This window comes from Epinephelus moara, chromosome 20 (genome assembly GCF_006386435.1).
Source record: "Epinephelus moara isolate mb chromosome 20, YSFRI_EMoa_1.0, whole genome shotgun sequence".
In the NCBI taxonomy this organism is placed as follows: domain Eukaryota; kingdom Metazoa; phylum Chordata; class Actinopteri; order Perciformes; family Serranidae; genus Epinephelus; species Epinephelus moara.
The window spans coordinates 26,658,055-26,670,670 of NC_065525.1; the positions used below are offsets into that span (position 1 = coordinate 26,658,055).

Below are 12,616 nucleotides of genomic sequence, written 5' to 3' on the forward strand. Positions count from 1 at the left end.
AAGGCTGAGAAAGTTTGTAGGAGAAGGAGGTTGGGGTGGATGAATGGGTCAAACAAACACAGGACTTTCACTCAGGTCCCATGTGAAACCAGAAGTCTGTGTTGTTTTAACCCAAACCATGATCTTTCAGAATCAGAATTTGAGATACTTGTTTTATTCATTACAGTCACTCCAGTGAAGATATAGTCCAAAATGACACGTATTTTAGACACATCATAAACCTAATCAAGTAGATTTGGTGCTGAAACCTACATTTCCTTTGAAGACAGAAGATTATTTTGAAAAGAAACTGTATGCATTGAACAAGTGGAGACTGCACATCCAAAACTGATGCTATAAAGGTATCTAGAGCGTCACAGTTTCAAGTGTAGGGCCACTGACCAAGCTGCTGTATATGAAGAAAAACATCTCAGAAAACCCAATGACAACATGAATCTCAGATGTGTAACATACAGTTTGAGGATAGAATCGCTGAGAAAAACTGGCCGACTTTATCAGAACAAAGAAAATCCTCTGAGTGTTATCTCCTCAGCGTATTGCATATGTTTGCATCTCTGCATTCACAGGCGGAGTGGAGTGGATGAGTCCTGTGGGCGGAGGAGTCAGGAGGTGACTGGTTGCACCTACCAGCCCACACACAACCCCTCCCGAGAGGAGAGACTCTCCATTGAGCTCCAGTATCTGCAGACCCACAGGGAGGGTGAGCAGCCAGTGAGTACAACACCACCACATAGGATGGAGTTATTGGGTAATGTTGTGTGGGCTCAGCGTCAGATTGTACATTAGAATACAAAGAGCTCAGAACACAGAACATGATCTGTCTGGGTCAAGGTTTACGAACTCGCTGTTGCTCGTTTCATTAGCATGATTTTTTTGCAAATCCCTTCTGAATTTGAATTAGTATGTGACATGCCAAAAGCTATAAATGGTTTCAGGCAATCCTGCTCTATCTGATGCTGGTCTTTTAATCCTGTAATTGAATGTGGTGGAGAAGAAACAGGGAGGAGTGTTCGTTCAGTATTTATGGTCAAAGATGCATAAAGCTGTTCTAAATGGAGAGCTCTGGAGCGTAGCATTGTTAAGGCCTTGTTTGTTTTTCAATCCATCCTCTGATAAAAACACAGAAACCATACACATTGAGTTAGATACATTTTACTGATCTATTCATTGTGAAAATTCATAATACAAGGCAAAATGGACAGACACATTTGCTCCCTTGCTTCTTTCCACGGGAGTAACATCGCCTGGCCACGTCCTGCATTTGGCACCAAGGCTATCTGAGTTATGAAATGATACTCTGCTTTAAGCATTATTAATGTATATGCATTTCTGGATAGGCTTATGTTGTCTTTATTTTGTCATAGAGGATTTCAAGGACATTGCTTCCATAGACTAGACTAGACTATTTCCATTTCTTTTTCCCACTCGTCCGTGTCCACCTCTGCTGTGTTCCTCTCTCTTGTTGCGGATGTTTGTGTCCGGCAGATTGCTTCTTGGTTAGACACAAATGAGAGAATCAAATGTGTTCCAAAAACTGTAATGATGCAGGAAGGTTTTTGAGTCTGTGTGTAAACGTGATTGACATAGCATGAGGTGGTCCATCCATCCATCCATTTTCATCCGCTTATCCAGGGCTGGGTCGTGGGGACAGCAGGCCAAGCAAAGCACCCCAGACATCCCTCTCCCCAGCAATGCTTTCCAGCTCCTCTACCCCAAGTCTGCAGGCCAGATGAGGTATGTAGTCCCTCCAGCATGTTCTGGGTCTACCCCTGGGCCTCCAACTAGTGGGACTTCCCCGGAACACCTCTAACTGGAGGCGTCAAGGAAGCATCCTGATCAGATGCCCGAACCACCTCAACTGACCCCTTTCGACGCGAAGGAGCAGCGGCTCTGCTCTGAGCTCTCTCCAGATGTTCAAGCTCCTCATCCTATCACTAAGGCTGAGCCCAGCCACCCTACAGAGGAAACTCATTTCAGCCGCATGTACCCACAATCTCATTCTTTCGGTCACTACCCAGAGCTGATTAAATGTAGGTGAGGGTTGGGATGTAGATGAACCAGTAAATCGAAAGCTTTGCCTTCTGGCTTAGCTCTCCGGTGCAGTGCCCACATCAATGCAGAAGCCACACCAAACCACCGAATCATCTCACGCTCCATTCTACCCTCACCCATGAACAAGACCCAGAGACACTTGAACTCTCTCGCTTGAGGCAGTGGAACGTGAGGTGGTAAAAATGAAAATGAAAGCCCTTTAGGGTCCCTTCATGTTGTTGATGATGCACTCTGAAAGGAATTACCAGGGTGGGACAAACATGTCAAAATATAATAAACATGACAGACTCCATAACTGTTATATGAGATATCAAAGTAGACTGAGATCAGGACCAGTGCACAGGCACTAAATTGTAAAATTATGAAGCTGTTTGTAGAGCTGTGACTAGCTAATACACATAATGTTAGCTTATGCTCAGGTATAAATTTTAATGCCTTTTAGTGCTTTGTTGTGTTTTTGTGGTCAGATTTCATTTTCAGGCACACTAACTGAGTCACAGTGACACACAAAGCTCTGTTAACGTGCGATGATGCAAATTTGTCTTCCAGTAATTCTCAGAGTATACAGGAAATGTGAGTTGCCTCTTAAAGCCACATCACTGCTTTCACCAACACAGCTCACCTTTCAAGTGCTGACTGAACTCCCGGCATCAAGAGAAGAAAAACGTATTGATGTGTCTCTGAAGTCTCTCTGCCACTGAGGGGGAACATTAATTTGGAGGTGAAAAATTGGGCTTGCGCTTCTGAAACTGTCGCACTTGACTGGCCTCTCTCTGAATGTTGATGCAACATATTTCCCTCTGTGGTTTGTCGGGAATATTGGCAGCAAAATGTACATATCTGTGTAAAAACTGCTTTGCCTTGATGTGCCCACCGGTCCAGGGAAAGAAAGTGTTGATGATAATTGTCGAGCACGGGTCCGCTCATTCATGGAGCATGGCTGTTAAGTGACAGAATAATTACACAGGAGGCTAAATAGGGCTCTCAATGAGTGTGTGGAGTGATAGCAGTGGATGTGGAGGGAATACTGATGGTCCAGCAATATTTCTGAAGCCTCCTCCCTTTGTTCGAGTCCCTGCTTTATTTGCCTACGGCTGCCTCCTCCCCTCTGCGGCGAAGCTAGCTCATTGGAGGACAGCAAAGTCACGGGTTGACGATCAGGTCCGCAGCGTGAAGGATTCTAACTGTTGCTAAGGTGTTTTGAATGGTTACTTGACCATTAGGGGACTTCATTTGCTATCCATCTTCACCTGCTGAATGCTAGGAGATGACATGGAATGTGTTGAAAGTGTGAAATCTCAGGATTACTCAGTTTCTCATCAGCGGGCCAGACAGTCTGCACTAGCACTGGCTGTCTGGGGCGTTGATGGCTTCAGGCAATATTTTTGTTATTGAGATTTGACCTGCATCGTGTTGGATGTCTTTATATCGAACGTCTTAAATTCTCTGCCAAGAAAAATTTGGCAACGGCTCCTGCTGTCTACAGATAGGCCTCTTTTAAATAGCAGTGGGAAAAAAAGCTCAGGTTCACCCTCAGTTCAGAGCTCATGTAGAGGGAAAGCTTTTGCAGCGCTGCAGACTGAGAACATCACTGAAGGCAGGAGTCAGAGGAGCTTCCTTTAAACCCAGTTATCTCTACATGTATTCATTAGATACTGTATGTTTCATTATGCAGTTTTAATCTCTGAATTTCTGTATTTCTTTAATTAATTTTTGTATTTTTTAAACATTTTTTTCCTTTATTTTCTTGACTTGTATAGCACTAAAAACTTGATTTGATTTCATTTTTTTAATTAAATGTTTTTTATTTTAAACAATACCACAAAGTAAGAACAAACATAAACACATGATAATAAAATTACAAAGTCTCTTCAAAAACCTACAGAGTTCCTCTCAGCACAGGGTACAATCTTTAACCAGACAGTTATTTTTTATATTAGAAGTTTTCTAAAATTTTATGTTTAAATAGACTCTTCAACAGTGTCCTGCCAATGTAAGTAGCAAAATAGTATAAAAATCTTACAGATAAACAACCAAAGACAGGTAACACAAAATATGCTACAAACCAGAATAACCATAAATAAAATATTATATATCTGTCTGTCTCCCTGCAGTGATAGTACTGGCTGACAGTTGGAGCAACACCACCTTCTTGCGTTAACACCCCTGCAGCCTTTCCACCGCTACCATTTGGAGCCAGTCCAGGTGAGCTCACCCCTCCACACAAAGACACACACAATACAAAGTCTCTTTGTGGATAACAAACTGGCTCAGAGACATCTGTTCAGTACATGTTACTGCACCGTACTGAAGGTGACAGTGTACCTCTCACCGCCTCTCTGCGCCTTCTCCTGTCATATGATTGGTATGACAGACCCTTATGGGCCATCCATGTTACATTCTCTCCTCCAGTTAAACTAAAAAAAGCTCAGTCAAACGCCATCAGCACTTGTCTCCTGCTACCTCTCTGCTCTACTACCCTCCTCCCGATACTCCAGTTTAAATTTAGGTTCACCTCAGACCACACACCATCGTTATGTCTGCGTAGTATAGAGGGGAGATGAGAGCCGCTGGCCCTGTCTGTGATTCTGGGGGAGCTCATCATCGCGGCTGCACGGAGCAGCATGAGGCAGGGCTGCCTGGGACTGTTGGTATTGAGCAGGGAGGAGCGCCCCGGGCACAATCCATCAAAAAGGAGCTGTTTGCACTGTGGGAATAGACATGAATAATCCATGCTTTCTTTACCCTTTCCTGTGTAACTATGCGTATCCCATTACATTCTCTGTTGCCTTTTCTTCAAATATCCACCCGCTGTATTTGTATTAAACATTTATTTTATCTCAGTAAGGATTTTATAATGTCTAGGCATTATCTAGTAGTGTTTAATTGGGACATTTAATGTCAAGGACAACCTTGGAAAAATATGTATGGCCAAAAGAAATAAAGCTGTTATGTTGTACAGATTGTCTGATATGTTAGATATCTGTCTTTTAGACATATTGAAATTAAGATCTCACTGAGATTACCTGTTAAAATAAAGGATTTTGAGATATGGCATTTATTTTTAATGAAAATTATGTAATTTTCATCAGAAGTAGTAAAACTAAACTCCCTATTTTAAACTAAAGAACTTACATTTCTCACTTTTTCTTGCCATATTTACTATATATTTTATGCACCAGTCGGGTTTCTTCTCGACTCAGGATGTCACATATGGCTCAACGGGATGTCAAATTATATGAATATTATTCTTACTGTGCTACTTTTAAAAGGAAAGTAAGTCAAGGTGAATATTCAGGCATGGTAAAGGACCTCAATCTCAATATGTATTATGAGTTGAATCCCTCTGAGATCAATCTCTATGACTGTATCATGTAGGCAGGACTCATTTTACTACTTCTGTGTATTTTACATTCACAATACATTTTCTAATTAACCAAAGTGTCCATATGTGGCATTTTGTTGTAGCACAAAACCTTTACATTTATTATACGTAGGTAATTCCATGTATAATAAACATGCTTGCATCTCCACACAGCTTTGGCCCACTCCCCTCCATATGTTGCTTCAGATATCTTTGTGATACTTATTTATGTTCAAGAATCAAGGTCAGTATAACTGGGCATTACTACCAGCACCTCATTGTTCTTCATTTGTGGTCACTGGGACTAAACTGCAGAGTCAGTTACAGCAGGGAGATAAAGCACTGGTGGACTGGTTTAAGGTTAAATCAGCTTGAAGCTGTTTGAATTCGGTGTGTAAAAAACAGATTTTATGGATGAATCAGGCTTTGGGGGCTTCCTAGTTTGCAGTATTTTATGATGGCCATAAACATTGATTTGTGCAGCGTTGTTAATGGAGGACCCTCTTGAGAGCTCTGAGCTGTAATCACTGTTTGTCAAGTCCTGTGGTTCTAGTTTTTTTTTTTTTTTTTAAATTCCCCAGTGACAGATGTTAGACCTACTGACTATCAACACTGTGTCTTGCCAGGTGAATTATGCAGTGAATTCTGCTGCTGAGGTGATTTTATACTACAGGACTGGATTATAGCTTAATGGACTACTGCCCCACTGTGGCAGTAACATTGCTTTGCCCAGGTGCCACATTCTGCCTGTTTCCTGTCTTTTACCACTCAAATTTACAACCTTCAGTATGTTTAAGGCAGGGCATGGGGTTAAGGGGGGGGCACATATCAAATGAGGGTCCTCCGCCAGTCAATTTTGAGCATCAAAGATGTAATTTCCTGCATTCTGGTAATTGTTTATGCACCACCTTGTGCTTTTTCTGCATCCATTTATAGTGTAAATGTCTTTAACTCATGTTCTTATTGGCAGGGACATAAGTATATGTCCTAAATATTGAGGGGACATGTCCCCTGCGTCACCTGTGTCACCGTCATCACCTGCGACTCCTGCGACCAATACGATGTTGGTTCTCATTATTTCATGGTATTTGTTGTAGGGGTGTGCCATATCATCTCGTTCACAATAATACCGGTTTAATCTTTAAAATCCTATTAAAAATTCATATTGTGATTCTTGTGATATTTCAGCTTGACATACTGATGTCATACTGTTACCCATGGCAATAACAAGCATGGCTGAAAGCAAAAGTATTACCTAGTCCGCAGTGGTTCCAAATAGAGGAGCAACTTCAGTAGTATGGAATAAACCGTGGCGTCCTGAATGTTTTATGAACAGCCCCGGACTTCTCAGACCCTTTTAGCGGATTACTACTCAGAGGAAACTCATTCAGCGGCTCTTCTGGCAGCAGTACAGCATCTCTCCCTCTCCTCTCTTGCTGTGTGTCGTCAGGTGATTTTGTCATAAACGCTTGGTGATGTAAACCTATGTGATGACAAAAAACTACATGTGAATGTGCGGTAGTTCTGGTAGCATAACGGCCTGTCACAGGTTACAGCGTGATGATTAGAGGAGAAATGGCAGAGCAAAAAGGTCCAGGTGGGAAAAAAACAACTCAATCATTTAGGATTTTGCTAAAAGAATGAAATAGCCTCTTCATGGTACTGTAGGTGGATTGTGTGTCGTATTTCTCAGTGTTCTATCTGCAGAACTTTCCAATAACCTTCAAAAGCTTTTTCCAGCAATAGATTGATCTTAACAAAGTGCACACTTTGACACATAAACAAGCTGATCAATACATTCCAAGAATCTGGTATGACTTTTTTAAGAGAAACATTTTGGTGTACCTCTAGGGTGTACGTTTGAGCACTGGGTGGGACACATATGAAACAGGGGGTGTGGGAGTCCTTTGCTAGAAAAAATGTAATGGCGTTTAATTTCCTGCATTCTAGCAAATTTTCATGCACCAGTTGGTGCTTTTTCTGCATTAATCCCCTCCTGAAATCTACACCTATGGTTTGAGGTGAGTCTGCTTTTCCCCAACTAACATGAGCTGGTTTATATATTTATTATCATCCCCACATTTCCCTCTGTTGGCTGATAAATGGATTAAATTGATGAATATCCAGTGAGACATGAGGAAGAGTTTACGGTCTCTGGATTCAAGCAATTATAATGTGGACAAATCATTTTGCTTTAATTAGATCTTTGGAATATCTGATAAGATACCCGATCTCAGTTTTCCTTTTTTCACAGCTCTGTGCCAGCGAGATGAAAAAGATGCTAACTTAATCAAGCAGAGTGAGAATTTGATATTAACTGAATCTTTCCATTGATCTCCTGCCTCCCAGGTGGTGTTGAATAGCAGGAGTTTAAATGGCTGCATGTGATAGTGCATAACTTAAACTTAGCAGTAGAGATGTGCCATGTTTGCAGAGTGGACAGTGTGATAGATTTGTGGTGTGCATGAGCTCTACCTTCCTTTTCTCTCCTGCTCAATAAATCAGTTTTGCTTTTAGGAGCTCCTGCAGGCTGTGGAAAAGCCCAATGAAGATCCCTCTGCAGTGCGCCTTATACCAACCCAGATCAACATTGTCCCTCACTATCAGTCAAATAGGTCAGTCAGAAAAAATATCCCCCCAGCTTTTATTCTGCCTCTATGAGCAGTACAATCAATATGCAGCTGGTGGGCGAGGCTGGTTGCTTCTTATGGACAGGCCAAATGCACACCAGCACGGGCTCATCCTGTAACGCACTAATGCACCTCAGGGCTCTGACATCAATTAAGACAGACAATGGACAACTGTCCTGTGCACTGCAGGCTGAAAAGCTTGAATGTGTGAAGCAAATGTGGGCGTGGTTATGTGGTAAAGGAACCACCATCAATGATTACACCTCTGTTGAGGTGACATTTTATCACCAAGGTCCACCTCATGGTTCAGTGTCATTGTTCATCATTTTTATGAAGTAGTCGTTCAATATTTTTGGAAATTAGGTAAGAGGATTGATACGTTCACATGTCTGTACGCTAATTATGAAGCTACAGCTAGCAGCCATTTTGCTTAGCTTAACATCTAGGCTGATAACAGTATGTGTCGAAATTTTTCTTTGCTGGGAGCAGTGACTCACTGGAGGTTTCCTGGCAACCTTACAATGACAACAAAACTCCAGGAAGCCAAGAAATAGTCTGGCACATAACACATCGTAAAAAACAATTTTATTTAATTTTTCAGGTAGTTTTGTTGCACAGAATAAACAACCCAATCACCAGAATAAATGTTTGCATTGTACATTTCTGCACACCAAAGATACGTAACTTCATACATTATTATGTAGCAGATATGTTAAACCTTTATATCATTTTTTTTAAAGATATTTTTTGGGGCTTTTTGCCTTTATTTAATAGGACAGATCCAAGGTGAAAGGGGGAAGAGAGAGGGGGAATAACATGCAGCAAAGGGACGGAGCCTACGACCAGATCCGCGGCCGCTGTGGCAAGGACACAGCCCCTGCACATGGGGTGCCCGCTTTACCAGGTGAGCTAGTGGCCTTTTCTGTACATTTCAACAACCCTGTGTTTAAATAATAAATTGGATATGTTTAGGCACAAAAAGCACTTGTTTATGGTCAGGAAAAGGTCATGTTTTTGCTTGAAATGCCCGTATTTAGTGGCACAATCACAGCTAGAAATGCTGCTGATACTGCCATTGATGTCTTTCTAAAAAACAACCAGTTATGTTGTTTCTTCGCTTGCAGCTTGGCAGCCATCTTGCCTAGTTGTCACGGCATCGACCATTCTCTCCACCACATGATGACAGAGTGACATCATATCCATGCAATCAAAACTACGTCACTTAAATGTTGATATGATAAGTATAATGTAAAGTATCAGTGGTTTGCAAAAATGTACAATGCCATTTTTTACACCTGTTGACTGGGCTGGAATACAACAACAAGATTGTATATTAAGTAGCGAGTGCTAGTAGGTGGATTTTGTTTCCTTTGGACAGAGCCAGGCTGGCTGTTGACAGTCCATATGATAAGATTAGCTCACCGGCTGTTAGCTGTAGCTTCATGCACAGATATGACCGTAGAACTTATCTTACTGTCTAACTCTCGGCAAGAAAGCAAATTTTCTTAATGTTCAACTATTTTTAAGGGTCATACTGTCCTTCCCAGAGTCATCTTAAACAGAAAAGGAGAATTATTGTAAGTGATTTCCTTTTAGTATTATGTCCTAGATGTTTATTTTTATTTTATATTGATAAGACAGCTTTATCTCACTTTTCAGATCTCAGAGAATGATAATAATAGTGAATGAAGTGTGAGTGTAGAGCCATTTGTAGAGCCGCTGGTGTCACAGTATCATTTTCAGGCTGGGTTATATGTGTGTGAAGTCTGGCTTGTCTGGACACAGTTGGAGCTTTCCCGTCTCTGTCTCTCCTGCACCTACTGGTCTTCTAATAATAGTGAAGCTGTTGCCAAGGTGCAAATGGTGCAACTCGATGTTTTATTTATTTTGTCCGCTCAAATGGATTTCCTAGCTGAGTGTCAGAACCTTAATCTGCAGCAGGGACGGCGGTCGACACCCGCATCATGTTTTCATTTATGCCTTTTGTGAGTGGGGGTAGCCATTACACGTTCTTATTATTCTAGAAATCGGCGAGCAATTCTCTGTTTCCACTGAAGGCATGTTTCCATCACTCAGTTTAATGTAAATGGCATACCGTATGTATTTATACGTATAGTGACAGCTGAACATTTTTGTTGTATTTTGTATGTATTTTCGGATAATAAAATTCGTAATAATGAATTATTGTTACTAAAAATACTGAAATCATTGTGTAATTAAGCTGTTTTTTCTGTCATTTGGTTTTAAAGGATGCCATGAAGCTCTCCACCCCACAAGCAGCAGGATTGGCTGTGACCACAATATATTTTCCACCCTCCTGCTTCCAACCTCCACAGCTCGCTGCACAGGGCTGACTTCAGGTATGCTTGTTGTGCTCCTTTTTGGCCCGTTTTTAATTGGGTTTCCCCCTGAAGTACTTCCAGAAAGACGACGGGATGATGCATCAAAAAGCCTCCAGATTGAATCAAAAAGCTCTGTGTTTCTCTTGATGGCGATGACAGCGAGGATGGGCAGGGCATGGCTTACATCCCAGCATCATGGCGGGGAGCTGGAGTCTGGAGAACCAGTATGTCTTCCTCTCCTCTCTCAGAGAGCTCTGTTTGTCACTCGCTATCACCGTCTGTTACGCCACAGAGCGCCGTGGCCACACACTCTCCTCTCATGCATCTTTCCATCCTGGCCATGATGGCAAAACCCTCCCTCACATACTCAGCACCTCAAAAGGGAAACATGTCATCCTTCTCTTCTCACATGGCTCTAAAAAGGCCCCAGCCCTCCCGAGGGAGCTCTACTCTTCCTCTGCTGATCGATCAGCTGAACCCTCGCCTTCATTCATCCACCTATCTATCCGTCTTCCTGTCTTTACGCCTTGCCATTTGTCTCCAGTCTTTACCACTTGTCTGTATGCTCACTGAGGATCTCTCAATAGCTTTTGCTAGTAATCAATATGTTGTGTACCTCTCTGTTTAGAATATAAATAATGAATATTAAGGGTTTTACTACAGAGCAAAAAAGCAGGACATCCTGCAGCCAGTATGTACTCATTACATACAGTGAGTGGAAATTCCTCCCACTGATGCAAATCTCTCACTTTGTAATGAATGCAGCATGTTTGGATTTTGCCTTCCCTTGCAGTTCTCTTCGAAATGTTCCTTAGATTGCTTTTTCCCTCTGCATTCAACCCCCACGTGAGGAGTATTGATCGCTCTGGTGCACTAATTATCCTGCTTGGCCTTGGATGTCTCTGTGAACCGCAGTCAGCCTTTGATCGACATGTCTGGATTGCTCGCGTTACCGTTAAAAAAAAGGAAAGAAACTGTTGTGATTACAGAATTACGAGTACGTCGGGGTTTTGACTCCTGATCTTTGTAATACACGTGTGACACCTTCTTAAATGACCAATCTGTCTATCTGCAGTCACTTCCTGTGCCATACAATGAGCTCTTAACTTGGCTGATCAGTGTGTGGGTGTGCATGTATGAGGGCAGCATTTACATATGCATCCATGCATATGTGATTATTCTGTATGTTTGTGTGTGTATGTGTGTGTGTGTGAGTGTGTATATGTGCACGCGCATGTGGGCAAAAGTACAGGTCGGTACATCCTGCTCTGCCACCATCTGTGCTCAGGCAGGCAACAGGCCACTTCATACACACTCATCCTCTCCATACAGCCACATAGCTCCGTGTTTGTTTGTTTATTTTTTGCATCTTAAAAATGTCTTCAGTTCTAAATAACAAACATGTGCCAGTCTGACACGCCTTTGATGACATTGTGCTATCAAAGTACTTCAAATGTGTACCACAATTAATAAGATCAGATTAATCAGAATCAGAAATGTTTTGTTGCCAAATATCTTTGCGCTAGAAAATATATATTTATATATTTATTTATTTATTCATTTAAGTGTACAGTTGTGCAGGAATGTGCAAATTATTGTCCAGGAGCTACGACTGTGCTCAACCTTTTTATTATTTATTTATTATTTTTTATATAAAAAATATATTTATAACAGAAACAATAGAAAAATTAAGCTTTTATTATTATTTTTTAGCTAGATGCTGATTGTTTCCCTCCAGTGACTTCACTTCAGTCGCAGTTATACAGATGGTCAGATGGAACATTTTATCTGTCAGCCTGTCATGTCTCATTGTGCGAGGTGATATTTGTACATCACCATTTTTTCACATTCAATATTTGTCTTGTGTTGACAGTAGATGTTTAATATTAATACTGAAAGTATTAATATTATCATTAAATCACGACACGTGTTGATGCACCAGTGGGAAAACACACGTGTGTCCTCCAACACACGAGGGAAACTCTGACCTCAGATTGAATTATACATGTATTTGCACGACATTACAATTCCACATCCATCCTCGCACTGAATGTATTTCCATGATTAGAATTTCAGTTCCGTCTGTAATTGTTGGGAATTATGGCGGTAGATTGGGAATCAATACGGAGCTTCGGAGCCGGTGTCACTGGTGACCTTTGTGTGTGCTCAGAGGAGCCTCAGCCAATGACATTTTAAGCACAAAGGTCCCCATGGAGAAGCACTCATCG

The 12,616-nt window shown here is 41.5% G+C and overlaps 1 protein-coding gene across 4 annotated transcripts in view; it reads left to right on the forward strand.

Moving 5' to 3' along the window:
* ccdc33 (coiled-coil domain containing 33) overlaps positions 1-12,616 on the forward strand; it is a 47,170-nt gene that overhangs the window by 6,008 nt on the left and 28,546 nt on the right. The window contains exons 1-5 of one of the 4 annotated variants that reach the window (XM_050074163.1): positions 666-711; positions 4,167-4,257; positions 7,934-8,031; positions 8,821-8,950; positions 10,296-10,612. In XM_050074163.1, coding sequence (XP_049930120.1) covers positions 8,863-8,950; positions 10,296-10,612 — 405 coding nt within the window. In that variant the 5' untranslated portion in view covers positions 666-711; positions 4,167-4,257; positions 7,934-8,031; positions 8,821-8,862. Of the gene's footprint in view, positions 1-665; positions 712-3,864; positions 4,258-7,933; positions 8,032-8,820; positions 8,951-10,295; positions 10,613-12,616 lie in introns of those variants that run through there. The other 3 variants (XM_050074162.1, XM_050074164.1, XM_050074166.1) reach the window with 3 other exon arrangements.